At 38.0% G+C, this 22,660-nt stretch overlaps 1 protein-coding gene across 1 annotated transcript in view; it reads right to left on the bottom strand.

The window, feature by feature from the left end:
* Window positions 1-22,660, bottom strand: part of LOC124414841 (hemicentin-2-like) — a 167,139-nt gene that overhangs the window by 35,676 nt on the left and 108,803 nt on the right. The window contains exons 4-5 of the mRNA XM_046895935.1: window positions 16,196-16,386; window positions 13,722-13,883 (exon numbers count right to left, since the gene is read on the bottom strand). Of these exons, the coding sequence (XP_046751891.1) occupies window positions 13,722-13,883; window positions 16,196-16,386 (353 nt within the window). The remainder of the gene's footprint in view (window positions 1-13,721; window positions 13,884-16,195; window positions 16,387-22,660) is intronic.

Raw genomic sequence — 22,660 nt, 5'->3', positions numbered from 1 at the left:
AAAGTCATGTATAGATGCAACAGTGTAATTATTTTTCAATCTGTTAATGAAATTTGTGAGAGGTTTAATTTCTTTTTCTGTTCTATATGTTAGGTGTCAAACAGATATTACTTATATTCAATTCAATCCGAATAACCGCGTGAAAGTTTTCGAATTCTCGTTTCATAAGTAGATACACAAGGCGTGCAGATCCCGATACCGACATCTTACCGACATTCTTCTTAGCTGATTTACAGCTTAAACACAAATCCTTTTTATTCGGATGGAGGTTATTCCCAAACCGATCAACTTTATCGATGATATCGATATGATGACCAGTGTAGGGATAATAAACTCTATTAGAAAAACATGGTTTGTGTCTGAGCTGTGAAGCGGTAAAAAATGTCGGTAACACGTCGGTATTGGAATCTGTACGCAGAAACAGCCTTACATTTTACTTTAATGGTGAATATCTTATTGTTTTCAAAAATTTTGTGCTAATGTTCCGTACGTTGTACGACCCGTGAAATAAATCTTGCGTAAAGAAAAGAAGAGGGAAATGAAAATAGACAAAGAAGGGTGAAAAATCAAGAAAACTGGAAACGATGAAAATTCAATCTCGTATAACATACGATTCTCGTGGAAACATCGAGCGACCGCGAATTTGTTATGTTTGTAAATGTTGTTGTCCGAATTGTGAAAACAGTTGACGGGACGGTTTTTCTTTTGTTCAAACGAAGTTCTCCACTAGCCGTGTCTCGCATTCTTTATTCCACCAGGGCGGCCATCCCTTCCCGAAGCTCTCAGCCTTGTACCCAACAACAAGCTTCTTCGCTCTGTTTAACATAATCCGTTTAACGGAATTATCCGCTTATTATGTCTTCTGTTACACCACTTAACCACGCAAGTAGGGAGATGCGGAGCGTCGGAGAGAGGGAGAGAGAGAGAGAGAAGTTGAGGGTTGGTTTCGACTCTCCCGATTATATCGTCGGCTGGCTGGTTTGCCTCGATGTCTCGAGATCTTTGTCTTGAATTTTAATCCGACGTCTTTTCGCGCTGCTGAACCTCGCTTCGCACGCTTCGCCTGTTAACTTCGCCCTACGCTCGCTGACTTCTTTATTTATTTTTTTCTCTCCCCGCTGTCCTGCCCTGATTTTTTCCTCACCCCGTACACAGCAACTCTCGAAATTTATTTCGCCGCAGGTTGTGTGGCGGTGATTTTTTTTTTCTTTCTTTTGTTGCTTCTTTTGCTGATCGTTTTTTCGTTCAGAAATTTTATTGACAATTTTCTTTTTTAACCAAGCCCAAGAAGAATCGTTCTGGTATAAATCTTAACTCGCTACTAATCTACTCTTCGAGATCTGTTAAATACGAAAAAAAATTCCAAAAACCGAAACCGTTGATCTGATTTCAAGGAAATGGAGCCTAAATTCCAGTCAGACGTTGCGGCTATCGGTTGAAAAATAAATTGTGAAAATCGGTACAGGAGTTTTTGAGTTATAAACGAAAATACGGAGAGAGAGAGAGAGAGAGAGAGAGAGTGAAAATATACCTTGGAAAAAAGTTGGAAATCTCAGGGAATTTAATGTCGTATCTGGAATATATAATAATTCTCAGCCTAAGTTCGTGAAAATTTATCCATTTGGTGAGAAGAAAGAAATTCTTCTTACAACTTTCAGGCAATGGACAGGAACCGAGTACCGACTTCTTAAGAATTGTATCTACGTGCCAGTGAATTCTTACAAATTCGTATCACAATGAGCTGTGCTCTAGTCGAGTATAAAATATATTCTTGTTCGTGTGACTATCGTATGTTTCATTTATTGAGAAGTAGGTGTGAGAAGAAACTGAATATAAACAATGATTCTTGTCTAAAAGAACGTGGAATTTTCAGGAAATTACGTTTTCACAAATAACTGGACACCTTTGAACTGAGAAGGTAGTAAGAAATGTAGAGATGTGGAGAAGAAGAGAGAGAGAGAGAGAGAGAGAGAGAGAGAGAGAGATAATAAGGAACTCGGCTAGTCGCCGCTTCCGTGCAACTCTCTTACTTGGAAAAGGGATTATTAATATTATTAATATTATTAATATTTTAATCATCTTTGCACCGAAAGCGGGTTACGGTAACTACGCGTCTCGGGGTCTCGGGGTCTCGGGGTCTCGGCCTGCAGGCTCTCGACTCGTGTACCTACAGTGTAAACCGTACCTTCACCTATATAATGAGTTATAGGTGCTACTGCCGCATGCCACCGCCTCTGTAAAATAACTCTGCAACTCTGTATCGTACATATACTTGTATACGTGTATGCGTCTAATTGTGTAAGTATGTAAGAGAGAGAGAGAGAGAGAGAACGAGGAGATTCATCTACTCTTCGCTGTATACACTTGGAACGAACCAGAGATGGGGATGAAGATGAAGGAGGGCTGGTTGAGCCTACAAATTAACATCTTGGGTGGATATTTCAACCGCTCTCTCTGATTCCTCCTCTAATTACCCCCGTTATTCCCTCCCTCTCTCTCTCTCTCTCTCTTCATCTCTCTGGTATTCATCCATCTCCAGACCAGCCCTCTTTGTCTTGTCGTATTCGCTGCTTGTGCAGCAAAGCCGGCTGGCTCGCTCGCATTTGCAACACCTTTCCGCTAGAAGGTGTTTGTTGCGGGTTTCTGAGAGATGTGGACGTGGACGTGGACGTGGACGTGGGTGTTGCGACCACCTTCTCACCACCCTTCTTCCGTCCTCCTTCCACCTTCCACCCTCGCACCTCCAGCTACTCGTGACTATGAATTCTCCTTAGGTCCGAGCCGCTCTCTGCTGGGGATGATACCACCACCACCACCACCACCACCACCACCTCCACCACCACCACCGAGCACAGGGGCTCGTTAAGGGCGGGTTGAAGCGGGGATTTAGCTACGGGTTGGGGATAGAAAATAGAGAGCTTCAGGCCGGGCTTTCGAGCCTTGGAAAATACATTCATTGTCTGCGCTACGGAGGAGGATGTGGAGGATGAGGTTCAGCTCAGCTCAGCTCAGCTCAGCTCCTTATATTCCACTCGGCACTTCATCTATCCTGAAAACGCAGTCACCGCCACCGCCGCGTTGTGTTTCTCTTCTTCTTATAATTCCTGCATCCTCGCCTCGTGTGCAAATAAAAAACCAAAACACAGACACAATGTTCCGGCGGTTAAGTTTAAAGACAAACAATTACTCTTTACGCGATTCGCGGCACGTTTCTTGATCGGAACGAAATCGTATAATCGGTGTTTGTTCCTTGATAGATAGATATATGTTATCTTTTTTATTTTTCTTATACTCTTGTTATTTTCGTTGCGTTTTCTTTTTTTTTTTTTTTTCCCCCTTCTTCTTTTTCTATTGCTTTTGCGTTTGTATCGTTTCACATCGCGCTTTGTTTCAACGATTACATTTTTCCCAAGGAGCAATAACAAGCGGCGCGTCTTTCAATCATCGTATTGAGAGCTGAGTTTTTTCAACTTTTTTCTTTCATCTTTCTGTGTTTTTTTTTCTCTCTTTTTTTCCCTCTTCTCTTCAAACCCTCCTCCCCGCTTTCAGAATCACTCTCGCTCTCTCTCTCTCTCACTCTCGACAACGCGCTGACGTATATTACAATATATTTAATCGCATATAATATACGCCGTGTATATTTGATCTTGGAATCCTGTAAGGGTGACTCGCTGACTTTATGTTATAACAAGCTCGTTCTTCGATTCTTGAGAAGAAGGTGGATGAGGTGGAGGAGGAGGAGGATGAGGAGGATAAGTAGAAAGAAGAAAAGAGCTGTATAATACGTTGTCTCAAAGACTTTGCGCGCCAGGTTGAAATTGTGTTTGTGTATACGTGTGCGGGGGGGGGGCGGGGGCGGGGGGGGGGGGGGGGGGGGGGGGAGATATATATAATCAAGCAACATGCACAACTCGTTTGTATAAATCGCAATATCAAAAGTCAAGGTATCTTGTAGGTATTTTTAAAAAACAAAACCGTGGATTTTCAATTTCTTCTTCTTCTTCTTCATCTTCTTCTCCTCTTTCTTCTTCTTTTCATTATGTACTATAATTTTTTTTTTTATTATTATTGTAGTTAAATACTTACAGCACGTATATAGAATATTATTTGAGTTATATAGATATATTGTATAGTTTTTTCTATACACATTAAATAAGTCTATGAATACGTAACAACACGCGTGCATCTTTCTCACGCCTACTTTTTGCGAATGCTTTTTTATTTCCACTCTTTATTGTCAACCTGCCGTTTCTTTTTAAACCGCCTTTTATTTAGGATCGGCTCTGGCAACCGCTCGTTTGTTCCACCTCTCGTCTCTTCTCGCTCTTCTTTTCACCCTCGTACCAAGATATTCGGTTGGAGATTTCACTGATTACGGAAAGAAGAGGGAAGAAGAAGGAAGGAAAGAAAGGGAGAGAAAAAAAAAAAAAAATTAAGAAAAACTGAAAAAGGCGAGAGACGAAGAGGAGAAAATATGTGTATTACATGGCTTCGGGATGGGGTCGGATGAAAAAAGTAAAAGATGAAAAAAATCACCGTTTTATCTCGTTGCTATACTTTCCCGCTCGTTTGCGAAAAATGATAACGGAGACGTGATAATACGAGCTTTCGTCGATCTTTCATACCGGTATATGATCCAGAAAATCACGTGATTCAATTCATATCTGTAACATTATTTTTATACGTCAAAAAAGAAAAACAGAATTTAAAAAAAAAAAAAAAAAAAAAAAAAAAAAAATTCAAAAGCGGGAGAAAAACAAAAGTAAGAAGATGGCGTGGAAGAAAAATGTCTGAACTAGTCGTTATTTTCGTTAATCACGTTGAGGGAAAAAAATTGCGATTTTTTTAGGCTATTTTTGACTGTGTTTTTTTTAATTTTTTTATTTCTTTTTATATCGTTTATACCGAACAGTGTACAAATATTGATTTCCTTCTTTCTGCTGGAAAGTGAAAACGACTCTTCTGACTAATATTGGAACGCAATTCGTTGGTTGGTTCATCGTGATTCGATTGCTTTTGATTCTTTCTTCCCCTCAGTATTCGAAGGCAAGACGAATCTTTTTTTTCATATTTCTCTTCTTCGTTGTTTATACAATGATTAATTATACTGAACGAATCTCGAGACACAAGCCACAAATCGATCCGTTCAAATATAATATTTATATTACGTCGCTTAAGTTAAATTGTTCTTTAATTTTTTTTTTCCATGTTGTTCTTCTTCTTCTTCTTCTTCTTTTGCTTCATTCCTGGACGATGACGTTTCTGTACTGCTGTTGTGACTTCGGTTTTAATTAAGGGGATACTCTGTTCTAGAAGCCTAAATTTTTGCCATTTTTCTGAGTGAGATAAAAAAGAAATAAAAAAAATTTTTACCATCCATTCTGTCCACAAAACCGTTATTCATGTTTCAAGGATTCAAAAAAGAATTCAGCGAACAAAAACATCAAAAAGTCAAAAAGTTACAGGGTGGAAAAGTGGAGGCTACAAAAAAAAAAAAAAGGTGTGTCCTGGTCGACATGTTTTTGGCTCTCGTAGTGTTCCGAAACAAAAAATCCAAAGAAATTTTTTATTCGTAAAGACGTCTTGATAGTTCGGAGTACTGTGAGAGAGAAAAACCGAATTTTCACGAAATGCCGACGGTTTAAAATATTTTCGTGCCTCTGTTTTTTGACCATTCCGAATTTTAATTAGCTATAAATTTTGTTTTTTTTTTTCTAATTCGTGCTTCCAACCATAGAGGGATATACAAAGAATATTTCCACCAAATTTTAAGTAAATCGGTATCATGTCAAGCGTATCGAAAAAAGTAGTTTCTCTGAAAATAATTTTAATTTCCAAAAATATTCGTAGAGGCTTATTCTTAAAGGTCTGAACTTTGAAAATATGGAGAAAAAATCGATTTTTTCCCATTTCTATACCAGAATACCCCTTTAAAAGAAGATCAGACAAGCCTCGCGTCTCAGACTTAAGCAGCGTGTGGTGGAGGATGAATGTCTTATTATTCACCCCAGAAGGTTCATTTCACCCTTCGTATTTCAAGGTAAATTCTAGCCTTGTACACGCGGCCATTCGACGACCTTTCGCTACTTTGCACTCTAACGACGTTGAATCTGGTTTATATATGTTACTGTGTATACGTGCATGTATCTTGATCTACACACACGCATATGCTCGTTTGATGTGCAGCGAAAATCATGCTGAGTGGATGTCTCGAAGACGACGGAAACTCTCCACGTCTGCTCGGCTAGACTGCTCGCTCATCAAACTGTTATCTATATTAATGAGTAAGACGAGCCCCTTATATTCTCTATCTCGACCTGCAACCCTCTCTCCTCCTTCACTTCCTTCCTTCCTTCCTTCCTTCCTTCCTTCCTTCCTTCCTTACTTACTTATGTACTTTACTTACTTCTCCACTTGGCGTGCTTCTTCGTCGTCTATCGGTATTTTGGTTTATCGGGGTTTTCGACCCTCGGTAACTAAAATCTGAAGTCATTTTTGATTGCTGCATAGCCGGGGTATTGAGAAAAACAGCCAAATTTGACAGTTTCTGAAGAAAATTGGAAAAAATTACGGGACACCTTTTACAACAATACAATTTGACCTTCGTTTTCATCTTGATACTTGCATACCGTACACAGCACTTGAGGCAGAAGCGTTGTACCTCAGTTTTGTGAAAATTGCTTAAAACCGTTGTAAAAAAAAAGGTTCTTCAAAGCACGCGTGTGTTTATGTGGACGTCCTATGGTTGGTACAAGTTTATGGGACCTTGGACGAGGAGATGACGACCTTTTCCTCCACCTCTTCGCACGAGAAGCCTTAAAACTTGAAAAGGCTCAAAGCATCTTAGCTCGTCGAGGATTTTCCGGAACCGCAAGACTTAACCCCCCAAACCATGCAGCAAAGCGGCTCGATTTTGCTACCGTAGAACCGCCATCAGCACCAGCACCAGCACCAACCACTACTAACGTTGCCGGATGAACGCCTTTCCTTACTCTCGCCTTGAACGTTATATAGAGAAGGACCCTTGGAGATGAGGAGTTGGTCCCTTCTAATTGACCACCTCGATGAGACCTCGAATGACGAGACACGACGACGACGACGACGACGACGACGACGAGGTTCCGCCCGGGAAGTATAACAGATGATCGGAGGAAGTTAATGCTTGGCTATAATCCTGCTTCGGGATATTTCAATCATCCGGTTTCGCTAATCCCCTGCACCGGGCTAACCTCCTTTCGATTAACCAGTTACTACGACGTTGGCGTAAATGAACCTACAACATCGGTTCATTGCCTTTGAGGTGAATAGGTTTATAGCGCGTTGAATGAAACTTGGGAAACTCTGCTTGCAATGGTTCAAAGTCCAATGGGAAAATCGATGTTTTGGTATTTAAAATGTCGACGTTTATTGGGAGTGAAGATTTTGTCACACGTCAGGTTTTTTCAACAACTCGTGTTTCTGGTTTTTTATTTAGTAAAGTAAAACTCACGTTAGATTCGAAATCTACTGGACTATTCTTGATTCTGAAAATTCTATGCAAATGTGATTTCTTAATTTTATTTAATATGGATTAGAGTTAGACTCGAGCATTAATACAAACGGGGAGACGAGAAGATGAAAGAAAGGGTTTCGTAGGCAAAAAGAATGAACACGAAATATTAAGTAAGTTTCGTGAAAAAATAGTTTGTTTCAATTTTCTAAGAAATATTGTTTAGTTCGTTGTAATGAAATGATGGTTTTTTTCATTATTTTTATGCTTTTTTTTATCCAGACACCTTGTATTTTGCAGAAATACTATTTTACGGTATGGGCATTGAAAAGTTCACATTTTGTGGCAGTTTTCGTTCCGTAAAGTGACGCTTTATACGGCAGCGAACAAAGTTGTAGAATAAAGTCTTTATTCCGCAGTTTTGATGCGCAGTTCGAAGTGCGCATCCCAAACTGGCGAATAAAGTAGCTTCGTCGAACAGATCGCGACATAACCTCACTCTTCGTTTTGATTTTCAATGCCCATACCGTAAAAAATATTGTATGTGGCATGCCCGTAAACCGTTTTTTGGCTCGGATAATTTCAGTACTCGCTTCCGGCTCGCCTTCAGCTCGTCCAGAAATCTTTATCCTTGCCGAAAAACAGGCGGTTTACGGGCATGCTACCTAAATAGCTATTTTTAGATTCGGTACACTTGAAAACAAAAAATATTCAGCAAAAAAATCCCATTTAGCTGAAGTAAAATATTTTTTTGTAGACCTGTGTATTCATTGTGCGTCGTGAAAAATCCGCATCGAATATTTGAACGAACCCTGCGGCTCTTGGTTTTTCAAACTATGCATGGAACACATGGTTTTGACCACGATTCTTCCCAGCTTCCATTATATGACCAACGCGATGTTTTATGGTTGTACCTAAACGAAGGCCTCCGGCTCTTGATCTGGAAAAATGAGTTTTCTTTCTTGTTTTACCTTTTCCCGAATTGAAATCAGTTCGCAATTTCGAGAGTCGATCTGCAGCGTGGAAGAAGGGGATGTTGTGCAGGGGTGGCAAGCTCCTCGGCTGGTCGAGCGGTTCAAACCAATAATAGAAGTATCGAAGTTTATAACGGAAGGAATTTTTCGCTGCAGCAGGGAGCGAATTCGAAACGGTTCCACACGGCTGACATGGACAGAAGCACCCTCGGAAACAGCACCTCTCGACAATATATTACAAGCTGGTTTGTACCGTGCGCAGATGAGAGGGGAATATTAAAATTGCAAGACGATGGTGCCGTTCGAGTCCCGCTTTCAGGGGTTGAGGGTGCAGGACGCTTCTGCTTCTGCTACTGTTACTGTTGCTGTTCTTGCTGTTTTTGCGGGGGTGAATTTACGGGGAGACGCTCGAGGTACATTCATAATTTCCCGGGGGTACGTTCACGGGAAAGGAAGAGACCGAAGAGACGAAGAGACGAAGGGTTGAAGTCACGGGAATGCGAGCTCTGGAAGAAAAGACACGATTGTCTGAATTACCAAACGTATATACATATATATATATAGATACACGCTCGGAGGGTCGAAGGACTATAAAGCCCCCAAAAATACTCGACTCCGTTTTCCGAAAGTTCTAACTTAGGGACATTTTTCATATCGTCGAAGGGTTGTTCAAGCTTCTTCGAAGACAGGCTTTCGATAATCACGATTACTGCGGAGTACAAGGGATGGGGTGAATCGATCGTTTTTGGTGATTGAATTTTTTCTCCCTTTTCTCCTTTTCTCAGCTCTTTTTCCCATCACCCTTGCTTAATCCAACGGTTCTTCCCAACCACCTCCCCTTTTTCACCCCACTTATCCTCTCTTAATTCGCGTTCGCTTATTAGTCTCTTCGATGTGGAAGCGGACGGGTAGCTAGAACCTATGTCTATATATGTATATATGTATACACACAGGTATATAAGTATATTACATATGTACTCGTGACGAGGGGATAAATAGCCGCGAAATTAAGCCGTCGACGTTTTCGTTAGTATAACGAAAGGCGAGTTGTGAAAGGAGGGAGAGAAGAGAAGGGAGGAAAAAGAAAATGATAATAAAGCAAAAATTTACGAAGGGATCAGACCTCGTCGTCTTTCTTCCTCCTCGAGTTCACTTCGTTATTAAGTACAGGGTATAGGGTATACACTTACGCCTTTGCTACGCCTGTTATAGTCTATCAGCTTTTTGCTACTTGAACGGCCATTTTGTCGAGTTTGGATTACATGCCCGGGGATAACTCTATATAACCTCTCCGTACGTATGTATGTATACCTGTTATATCTATAAAGACGTAATTGTTTCTATTAGGGTAAATTGGGACCATCAAATCCTTGTTTATCAATCTTAGTCCTCAATTTACTCGTCGGATAGTCTGCTCTTTATATTATACATAGGAACCAATTTTCACCCTGACTGCGCACGCCTGTATTATACAAGATATTTCCAAGTAAACGCCGGAGTCTCCTGGGTTGCCTATCATTCAGGAAAGCAAATATCGGTAAAACAGATCGACAGAGTCGTTGTCTTTTCTGGTCAAGTCAAATGGTATTTAAATCACTTTAACGTGACTTTGGAATCCGATCACGAGACATATCAGCTTAGTTGAGAAAACAACGAAACAATTGCTTGATCAAATTCACACAATATCGCAATACGGACAGTTTCCGATCAGTTAGCTCGCTACATATCGATAACTCGGTTCGTCTACATTACCGATATTTGTTCTCCTCGGTGGTAGGCAATATAACATGCTGTGCCGTTTACGTGGAATCATCGTGTATATGAGTGTGTGTGTGTGTGGGTGTGAGATAGTGAAAAAAATTAGTGTAGGTATTATATTTCTATGAGAGAGAAATAGTGAGAGAGAGAGAGAGAGAGAGAGAGAGAGAGAGAGAGAGAATTATATTATACGTACTTAGGAATTACGCCGTACTGGCTGATTTTTATTTTTATTACTCAGGCACATAAACAGTTACGTTTTATTGATTCGAAGCTACGCTACGCGGCAATTCAGCACCCCAGCCTTTCGCTGGGTTGGAGAGAAACTGGATTGCCAGAGTAGCGAGTATAGCTATACAATATATTATATGTATATGTATTTGTATGTGTATATATATATACACATAAAAGAGACGCGGCAATCAACCGGCTGAAAACTGCAAAGGAAGCTCTTTCCATTCAGTTTGTTTGTTTATTTTACCGCCCTTCCGCCTCGGCGAGGTCAGATATAAATAAATCTATACTTTCGCGTTTATATTTGCATATACATATACGTTAAATAGTAGGTACCTGGTCTACTGTATTACAGGTGAGAATAAAATACGAATTTGCTTTTCAAGGAGGAAACGAAACTGAAGGAATCTTTCAATTTACTGATCACTCAATGTCATGGATTTTATTATATCAACGCTAAGTATGTAAAATTTCTAAAGAAACATGATTTTGTATTCAATAAACTTTTAATATAAATATTGATCGTAAATAATGTATGTTTCGTCCGGACGTGCGAAAATTTTTGGAATTAATAATGTCCGGAGTTTTAATATTTACACAACTGCGAATATCCGTTGTTGTTTGTAATTTTTTTGAAACTTTTTCGGGTTTGCAAGTTTACAAAATTCTGTCGGCAGAGGTCACTTACTCGTTTTTTAAAATTTGTAAACACATATATATGTATACTTGATTTATTGTTGGATTGAAAAAAAAAAACGCAATTAACAATTGCTGCAAAACGTAACACGTTCGGTACTGTTTTTTTTTTTTTGTGTTTTTTTTAAAAATCCAATTGGATGTTCCACGTTTCCGAATATTGACGAATTGGAAAAAACAAACAACGCACGAAGATCGAGTTTCATTTCCGATAATTTCCTGTCGTTGACTGCAATAACCGATTTCATAAACGCTGCGGCAATTTGTTCCTCCCAAATGAACGGTATAATATTACAATGTATCATATCTTTCGCATATTTTTCAATTAGCGGAAATGATGTAACGACGAGGGGGGCGAGGGGGGGGGGGAGTAGGAGAAAAATTAAAATGAATAGGGACAAGAAGGGGATGAAACTGATGAAAGGGGGTGCAGAAAAAGTCGCTTGTTGTCGCGGATGTAGATATCAATCGTTTATATTAATGCCGCATATATACACACACGTATATAACGGTTGTGTATACGTATATATATATATATATATATATATTTATACAATATACTGTAGCAGGGCGAATTCAAAAGAAAGAGTGGAAAAAGGGAGAAGATACGAAGAAATAGGGAGACAGAGAGAGAGAGAGTCTTTCGTGGACCATTGAGACCGGAAGTAGCTGCTGCGAGGCGTAATATTCATATACATATACATTTTTTCTCTACCTTTATTTCTCTCTCTCTCTCTTTCTCTCTCTCTCATTTTCGTCAATCTTGTTTCTAGTTATTTTTTGTCACTGTCTCGCTTGTTTTCTCCACTTTTTTCTTCTTCTCGGAAAAAACGACGGTTTACCGTCCCTTCTATGTCGTTCCTTTTCATCCCCTTATCTACTGTGTATCGTCCTATTCTTCTTCTTCTTCTTCTTCTTTTTCTCCAAGGACGTCAGCGGTGCTTCGCTTTTTCAACTTTCGAGTTGTTTCTACTTTTCTCCCCCCCCCCCCCTGCCCCTCAAAAAAAAAAGAACACACACAAAGACAAACACTCACAACGACGACAATCTTCTCTCCACGCAATCTCTCCCCTGGCGCTGATAAAAATCTATCTCTCTAACGCGAAACAACGCTTTGTTATATGTATCTTACATAACCAAACATAAACACACGCATTACGATTATCGAATGGCTACACAAATATATTTCTACATAATGTTGGGTAATGTAATATACTTATACGTATATGTCTATGTATGTATATGTATATATGTATATGGTATGCACATCGACGCGTCGCACAAGGGATAGATAATAAATTATCGTGACACCATCGATTGAAAAGTTTTCCCCGTCTTTTATCGCTCCTGCTGTTGGGGTTGTTTTTTTTTTTTTTTCTTTTTTTTTCTTCTCCTTCTTTACCTTCCGTCCATTCTTTCAATACTTTTATTCTTTTTTTCTCCCCTTGTTTCTCTTTTCCTCGCTCGGTAGGATATGAATTTTTCATTCCGCTACAGCTTGTCTATTCATTTTTCTTCTCTTTCATTTTTTTCTACTTTTTTTCTCGTCGTTTGTTTGTTTTGTTTTTTTTTCTCCCCCCCCCCCCCCCCCCCCTATCGTTTTCTCATTTTTGTTTGCAAAAATTGCATGTATGTGTATATTAGGGTGAAGCAAAAAAACCGACTACTTTTTTTTTTTTTTTTTTTTTGAGGCTCGTGTGACAAAATGTTAGTTTTTGATGTTTTAAGAGCCCGCTTCAAAGGACAGCTCAAAAAAAAAAAATTTTAAGAGTTAGCTCCAAATTTTTCAAAATGTCAAAAATCGTCAGAAAATTAGATTAAAAAAATTATATTTTCAGTATTTTGTTTGGTTTTTAATTCATTTCGTAGTGTATTGTTATCGATTCTTTCTTACTAAATTGAAGAAAAAAAATTTATGATATTTTAATACGAATATTAAAAGTTCGCTCGAAAGGATCTAAAGAAATGCACCAAAAAATAGAAAAAAAATTATGAGCGACCTTTCAAAATTCAAATTTTGAACTGAAACTTTCGGAAACTTATTTTTCTTTTGTCTATAAAATTATACCGTAACGAGAAAAAAAAATTAAAAAAAAAAAAAAATCGATTTTTCACGATTTCTGACGTTTTAAAAAATGTAGAGCGACCTCTTGAAAATTTTTTTTTTTCGAGCTGTACTTTGGAGTGGGCTCTTAAAACATCAAAAACTAACATTTTGTCACACGAGGCTCGAAAAAAAAAAAAAATAGTCGGTTCTTTGCGCCACCCTAATGTGCATATGTATATAAATACAAATACACACACACACACAAACCTAAACCGATTGTATTATACTTATATATAATATTCAACGATACTAAAGGAAATCGATTTATCGATCGATTCAATCAAGCCAATTTCCTTCAACACGTTATGCTTGTAATATTAATTAATTATCTTTCGAGTGCCTAATACGTATATATCGATTAATTATTATCTGACGTATGTGTAATACTATTACGCATACATATGTATTATAAAGTAATTGCGATATATAAATCGTTTCCTAAATCACTTTCGGGCTAACTCACCTGGCATTCGTATGTCCCGTTGTCCCGTTTTTGCACGTATTTTATCTGCAGCGTCCAATCGTCGGAACCCTCGGGATGCAACACTTGGAAACGTTCGTCGTTTGTGTATGTAAACATCGAGCTGGTCAATATGTGCCAGTCTCGCCGGCGGATCCATGATATCTGCAAACATTCGTTGGGATTAATTAATATATTTTGTTAATATGTACTCGAATTCCCCCCTCCTCACCCCCACCCACTTCACCCCTTTACCCAAAACTCTGGTGAAAACGCGTTTGTTCGATACGAAAATTGTGGATTGATTTTCGCACGGTTATTTCATTCCAATTCTCCCGGCTTCGGGCTTCGCACACGTACACACACACACACACACACACACACACACACACACAGACGCGCACACGCGCACACAAAGAGAGACAGAGACAGACAGAGAAATACAAGCCTTGCAAGTTTATTAATTCACTTGATTTCGATCTCGACGGAATTAAACTTCACGATTTCGCGGATATCATTCCTCGTGGGGCTACTCGTCTGCGTTATATACATATATTGTGTGTGTGTGTGTGTGTGTGTGTGTGTGTGTACATATGTACCTATATAGGTATGTTCATCCCCGATATTCCCGTCTCCCTATCATCGTTCTATGGCTATAATTCAAATTTCATACCGTAAAATGCTGATTTTTGGATAAATTTACATCGCTCACTTTGAGTAAGTTAGATTTTACCTAATTTCATACGATCCTAAAGCCGTGAGAATAACGACCTCCCCCCCCCCCTTCTTCCGCTCTCCCTCCGTCGAACATGCGTCGTTGCAATAACGTCTGCACTTTTTAAATTTCAATTTTATCAAAAATTTCGACAAGCTTAGAGACACGGTTTTTAAAACAAAAATAAAAAAAAAAAAAAAAACTTTTTTTTTCACTTGTCTCCTTTATCCACCATTTCTCCACCATATATGAATTTTATTCAAAAACATGCGAAAATATTTATTCTATTATATGTTGGAAAAATTGCTTTCCCTTTTTGTGTGTTTTTTTTTTTTTTTTTCTTCTCTTTGAGTGTGAGTCAGAGAATAAATTGTTATCGGTTAGTGAAAGGGTTGAAATTGCGATCGAAAAGCGTTTCTGTAACTTCTGGAAGTTTTATCTCTCTATTCATCCTTGATTATATCTTGACGCAATTCGATTTCTGTAATTTCGATTTCTCTCTCTCTCTCTCTCTCTCTCTCTCTCTCTCTCTCTCTCTCTCTCTCTCTTTCTCTGTCTTTTTTTTTGCTCCCTTCTCTTTTGTTGTATGAGCCGTTTTGCTGCAAAACGATTGAATATCGAAATCGGTATCGACGGTTTGTAAAATACGAAATAATTATTACAGCTGTGGCGAAAATATTGATGAAAATTAAATATAGGAATGTTATTCAGGAATAAAATTATTAACTGGTACAACCAGGGAACAGTAACAATAGTGCAAAATCTCTGACAACAAATTGAATTCATCAGACGTTTTTTTGTTTTCGATCGAAATTTGAGAGTAGAAATTTTTCTTACAGTTAGATTCTGAGGTAATTTATTATTACTATTATTATTATAATTATCGTTATCATAATTGTCATATATTATACTTAATGAAATTCAACTTGATTAACTTTGTGATTCAAATTCTATGGAACCCGATTTTTCTCATCTTAATACATACCTACTGAAATTCTATACGTACTCGACTATTCGAATGAAAAAAAATAGAAAATTGTTTCGTGCAAACGTGTAATAACGTCGGGAGTGTTTGATGAAAGTTTGCACTGCACTAGCGGTGAAGAAATATGAGAAGTATAACATGTGCAATTGATGAAGTAAAAAGAGAAAGAAAAAGTTACAGGCGAAAAAAATAGATTGACATTTTGAATTTGAAAAGTTCCGAAAGCACGAGATTCCGAATTTTTTTGCGCAGCGAAAAAGCAAAAATGAAAAAATTGGAATGACGGAAGATTTTCAGTTCTGTGCGGTTCTGGCTCGGTGAAATTTCAACACTTTGATCTTTCTTTGTTTTGGATTTTTTATATTCTTAGGTTCGGAATCCTGGTAATTGGGATTTTCGATTTTTCTAATTTTTTTACAACCACTCGACGAGAAAACTAGGCCGTGTGAGTATATTTTAATTTTCTGAATTTTACTCAATGGAAACTTTATTTTTTGGACTCCATGGAATCCTGTATTTCGTAACTTTGAACCGTCGGCTTGTGAGACCATTCGAAACTTCGTTGTTTCCCAAAAGTTTGATTCCCTTACTTCAAGTTTCACCGGCAAATAATTCGAAACTAGACGCTTTCGGAACTTTTCAAATTCGGAACTTCAATCCTACAACGAAACTGAATATTACACTCACATTTAAATATAAAAATTGACGAAATTCATTGACGTCAAATTACGATATTATAGAGAAAAAAAAAAAAATACTTTGAAAAAAGAAACTAACCTCAGCACCGGAAACCGTTCGTTCGGCAAGATTTCGAACCTTGCAGTGAAGAAATGCGTTTCCGCCAAGCTGAACGGTCACGTTTGATATCGTGTTGTTATCATTGGCATCGTTGACCCTCTGCAACTCGTCCAAATTACTGTACCACAACGCTCTCCATTCCGGGGCCATGCTGTAGGGTACTCGACGACCTGAGAAACACCCAAAGAACGAGAAATATATAAATAAACAACAACAACAACAATAATAATAATTCGAAACAATACACGGGAAGAAAACGGCGCTAAAATTGGGGTGAAAAAAAAATATAATTGCATCGCGTTGCCGAAGATCGAAGAGGGTGCAGCGGGTATGTTTTGAGGGTGGTTCCACCCCTCGGCCGCCATTCGGCCAACTGTGTGGGGCTAATTGGCACGATACGGAGCCGCTCGTTCTCGCGTATTAATTAGACAATTATAGCAGGTGCAGGGCAGGTACCTACATAATATTCGCGATTGGCGAAGTTGAGGACTCGTAACGATCGAGCGCGAGTGAATATAAACAGCGATCGACTTGCTGCGAGGGTGACTGGGCTCGAAAAAAATTTCAACCCCTCTTTCCTCTTTCCTCTTTCTCGTTTCTTTTTCATTCCACTTCTCTCACTATCGTTCATTCTTTCATTCATTCATTCATTCATTCATTCATTCGAGCGTTATCGTCCGTGTGTGTGGTTTTTACAAAAAAAATTTCACCCTTAGTGGACTGTTGTGGGATATTCTTTTCCACGAAAACCGTGCGATGGAATTCATTACTCTTTTACGCGAGGGGATGAGAAGGTGGAGGAGGAGGAGGAGGAGGAGGAGGCCTCCGTATCCCGACTCCATAGCAACGCTGCAAAGTCATTTTATTAGGCATTCATGTATATTTGAATCAAACTTTACACAAAGGAGACGCGCCGGTTGAATATTAAAAAAATTTTATACCTTTATAAATATATAGATGTATGTATGTGTGTGTGTGTGTGTGTGTGTGTGTGTGTGTGTATACATATATATATATATATATATATGCACATATACATATATATTCATCTGCGTATTCATGCAATATACGAAAATTTGGATAACAGAAAGAAACAACAAAAAAAAAAAGAAAAAGAAGAAAAGATTGAAAACGAAAGGCAATAAGGGTTGTGTATATATGTATTAATATAATCTATGTACGTATTTATAATGAAAATTTATTACATCAGACGTCTTTATCGTTTTATGTCCTTCTCAATCGACGATGATAGATAACCTGTCTTATTTTTTTTTTTCTGGTAGTTTCCTTTTCAATACCGTCGAAGCAATATTAATTTAAATCTTTTTCTTATTTATACATATTATATATACTGTATACATATATTATATAGCTTCTTTTTCATCTAATTCCACTTTCCTTTTCCTCCCCCCCCCCCCCCCCCCCCCCGATACTTCAGTTCTTTCTCAGCTCAGCCTTTGCGACATTATATATACTCTTTATAAACAATTAATAATTATGCTAATGAATGAAACGTTCCGCAGAATGGCGGTTATTGTGTTCCGCATCCTTTTTATATACTGTGTATTCGTTATTTCGTTTTCTCGTTATTCTGCTTTCAATGAGTCTTATGTACTAACTGCAATATTATACTTTTGGGCAATAATTTATGCGTTCAATTGCATAATTTTGAAGTCTTCATTCATATCTAAATTACGTGACGTGATGACAAGTTTCTTGAATAAGTTCATTATTTTTTCACAATATTCTGAATATTGGAAAATTCGGTAAACTCTGACGAAGCTTTTTTATATGTAATTATATAATCATAGACATTGTTTGATAATTTTGCAAAATCTCTAGTGATTCTTTTTTTTTTTTTTTTTGTTTTTTCTAAACCAGTATCTCGTCACTGCGAATTAACGAAAAACCTCATCGCGGCAAACGAATTTTTATTCTTAACCCTGAAATACCACCCCAGGTGACTCGAAATCTTCCTCCGTTTCATTTTTTTTTTTTTTTTGTACCCTTTTACATAATTTTTTACTAACTTTTCCGACTCGATCAAAAATAGCCGTATGCTTACTTGATCCTGCATCAAAAAACTAAAAGAATGAGCTAAAGTTGAACCCTTTTCGTGAAATTTTATCGGAGATGTGATTTTTTCAAAATTAGGGTGATTTATAAAATCAGGTTACCACAATAGGTAAGAAAAAAAAAAGAAAATTGGGTTACCATTCTAGAGCTATTATATGTATTTGGCATCGCGGAATCTGATTGTAATAAATGATTCTCTATTCGTGCGTTTCTGATGCCTGCGTCTCTTTGAAGCGAAAGGAACTTGAGACATTGTTCGCTGGTCTTTGAGCTCGGAATTGCGCGGTGTTAAAGGGTGACGATAAATTGGCCTCGGGTGTGAACGAGGATGTTACAATTTGAGAGAATATTACAAAACCCACTTGGCGTGCCGGGTGGGTGGATATAATGGAGGAGGGAACGCACGTCTCCTATCACTGCAGGTGGTGGCGAAAGCCTCGCTCACTTGACTACACTTAACGATCCGAGTAGCTTCTCTCTTGCTTAACAAATGGCTTCTGCTCTCTTAAGTTTGCCGTGAAACGAGGAGACGAAACCGTTTCACGCTCTGATAATATTACGCAATCCAGTTATCAACTTATCGGTAACCTACAGGTGTTCTGGGATGATCTTATTGTTTAGCCATATCCTGATAACGATGGTATGTGACCGAGGAATTGGACGGATTTTTTACTCAATGAAATCGGGAAAAGTGTTGAAGAAGTTACGTCACGTCAGGTTTTTTCACGAACATCGTGTTTCGAGTTCAGCACACTTGAAAAGACCAATATTTGCGTAAAAACATCTCATGCAGCTGCGGTAAAATGTTTTTTTTTACGGCATGGGCATTGAAAAGTTCACTTTTTGTGCCAGTTTTCGTTCCGTAAAGTGACGCTTTATTCGGCAGCGAACAAAGTTGCGGAATAAAGTCTTTATTCCGCAGTTTTGATGCGCAGTTCGAAGTGCGCATCCCAAACTGCCGAATAAAGTAGCTTCGTCGAACAGATCGCGACATAACCTCACTCTTCGTTTTGCTTTTCAATGCCCATACCGTGAAAAATATTGTATGTGGCATGCCCGTAAACCGTTTTTTGGCTCGGATAATTTCAGTACTCGCTTCCGGCTCGCCTTCAGCTCGTCCAGAAATCTTTATCCTTGCCAAAAAAACAGACGGTTTACGGGCATGCCACATAAATAGCAATTTTTTGGAGTTATACCCGAGTATAATTATACCATTTTAAATCACTCTCGACTTGATCACGCGCGAAAATAAATTCTTTTCACCCTGCTGCGTATCCTCTTATCCAAATTCCCTCAAAAAAAACTCGAGGCCCCAAGAACTGCGAAAAGGATCTCCAGTTATGATCAGGGGGAAGAAGTGATGTTAGAGTTGAGAACACGGATGAATGAAAGTCGCTAAGAACAACCGGGACTTTGTATAATGTATACAAGGGTTCATAATTGCTTAGCTGTAGGTTTATATTCTCGGCTGAGTGACTTCACGCCGAGGGACCAGCAACGGTTCATGGATTAACAAGTAATTAAGAAAGGACTGGTAATGGTTGATGCTCTCTTTAACGAGTAACTCCCAAGAATAAGAAGAAGGGATGCTGAGGGTAAACGAGGTGGAGAGGGAGGGGGGGGGGGATGAGGAAACGATGCTTTGTGTCAACCCCCCCCCCCCCCCCGCCCTTCTTTCCGGTCTTCGAGTCGCTCGGACAAAGTTTTGTTTAATTCTTCAACCACGAAAAAACTACCACCAGTGAAAACCCTTTACGAATTGAAATGTATTTTCATCTCGACTATGGTTCGGAGTGATTTCGGGAGACTTCGCCCGACTTGAATTACACGATTAACCCCGAACGCGACGCGACGGCATGATTTTCTCTCTTATATTCATCGACCCTGGACCGGAGGGTATTTTTTACGCGCAATAAAACGAGTCGTTTCAACTCGACCCACTCAACTTTTGACCATCGTTTTACCACCCCCCGTGGCATGGTCTGGGACTGGCACAAGAAAAACTTGAAACCCTTATTGGTCCGGTTCTAATTAACTCTGGGAACTTGCCGAGCTGCGAGTGCTGCCGGTTTAATACATACATACATACATACATACATACATACATACATACTTCCGGTCAGTTGTAATTATGTTTTATACTGCTAACGTTAAACTAGATGTTTTGGTCTATACGGATTTAGGTTATGTGTGTCAGTGCTCTACGTATTTAAGGGGGTAGAAAAATAAACGTTGCATAAAAGAGGAGGAGGAGGACGAGGACGACGACGGTCCTCCTACTTAGATTGGATCATAAATTTTAGAGCAATTCGATAAGTCGAACTCTTTGATTAAGTTAAAAGTTTTCGGAGAAACGGGGGCGAATCGTATCTGGATACGAGGAACAACTTAATTAAGTTCACCGTATATATATTATATATATATATATATATATATCTATGTATATATATATATGTATGTATATGTATAACATCGCGTTCGATGCTTCATCCTTGACGAAAATTCCTCCCTTCTATTCCCTTCACCCCCTTCGCGATTCGCCCTCGTAGCCGCGGCATCCGGCCACCAAAACTTGGTTATCCCTTCATAGTTATATATATATATAGAACCATGTAATACGCTCGTACACACGTATTTATTCTAACATGCCAAACTTGTTTATTAATCCGTAGGCGTATATAGGTACATAAATCGATGAAAATAAATAAACAATGGGATAAACAGCAGAGAGCTTTGAATATTTGCATGAGAAATTATCCATCGAGATTGCAAAATTCATTGATCATTCTACGCACGTGTTATGTGTGTGTATGTCACACGTAAACACACTATTACTCTAGCCTGTAGATAATATATATATATATATATGTATATGTATGTATGGGACGTTCCACGGCAATTCGTTGAACGGTTGATTATGAGATTTTTTTGATTTTATCAATGATTTTTACTACGACGAGAAATTCAAATTTTCTTTAATCACTCGTCTTTAAATTGTATATGATTTGTTTCTAAACCCATCTGAAAAATGTACAAATTCAGTTTTATATCAAAAGAAAAAAAAAAAAAAGAAAAAAAAAACGGAATACTCAGAGTGAGACGTGTTTTTTTTTTTTTTTTTTTTTTTTTCTTGCCCTACATCTTCTATAATTTTTTTTCACTACTCCTCTGTTTCTAAAATACACTTACGATTCGTTTGAAAATGTTTCATAGTAGATTTTTGATATGTATGAAAATAGAAAAAAGAACGATGAAAATAATAGAAGAAACGAGAAAATTTTTTTTATTTCGAAAATCAAATGTGGTTAGTTATTTTATGTTTGTTTGATAAAAATTAATTTTGGTGTTTCTGAGACGGGTTTAACAAAATTATAGGTCAAAAAATTTGAAATTTTTCTTTCTCAATCTTTTCAGGTATCGTACTAACGTAAGAAAAATCCTTGGTGAAATAAAAAATTTTCATTGTCAAACGTTTACCGAGTTGACGTGGAATGCCTTATATATATATATATATATATATATAATATAGGTGGTGGTTAGTGAACTTGTAAAGAATCGCAGACCAATCTCTTTTCTCCAAGGGATATCATCGGCATTGTAACTTTCTCTTCTTATTCTTTCTCTCCCGCTTTACATTTTTCCTCATCTATTATCATTTCTATTACATCTTTTCTAATCCAATCTTCGAAGTGATTCCGCAGTTTAAATAATACATGGACATATATTACTTGGTATATGTGTATATGTATGCATATATATATATATATATATATGTATTATACCCAATGCACAAATCTTCACGTAACTTCAAATGTCAAATTAGCTTCTCGCTCTATACATTGTACGAAACTTCGGTGAAGGCAAGTAGTTAAGTTGAATTAGACTTGGTGCATGTAATCTCTGCTGACAGAAAACGTGATCACGTTGACAGATGCGCGCTGCGCGAAACGAGATTGGTATTTGACGTCACTTGACCGGGTTCCAATTATTCAATAAAAGCTACGCAAAAAAAAAAAAGAAATGAAAAAAATGAAACAAGAAAAGGAAAAAAAAATACCCAACAAGAAAAAAAATGGACTATGGCCAATGGAAATCAGTCTCTGATGCTTGTTATATACTCGGGTTCGATTGTTTACACGCACTGATTTTAATGGAATTTAATGCAGTGATAGAAATTTTCAACCCTTTTGAATACGTGCTTTATGATGTTTAGTAGGGGAGAGTGGGGCAAAATGGCTCATAAAATGAGAATGAAATGTTTACTTTTCATATGAATAATTATTTTAAATTATTATCTAGCTTTCTCGAGGAAAAAGTAATCATAAATTTAAGTTCAGAAAATTATTTCACTTTGACCAGTTCAGAGTC

This window comes from Diprion similis, chromosome 14 (assembly GCF_021155765.1).
Source record: "Diprion similis isolate iyDipSimi1 chromosome 14, iyDipSimi1.1, whole genome shotgun sequence".
Taxonomy (NCBI): Eukaryota; Metazoa; Arthropoda; class Insecta; order Hymenoptera; family Diprionidae; genus Diprion; species Diprion similis.
The sequence above is the reverse complement of the archived record's forward strand: the minus strand, read 5'-3'. Positions and strand labels throughout refer to the sequence as shown.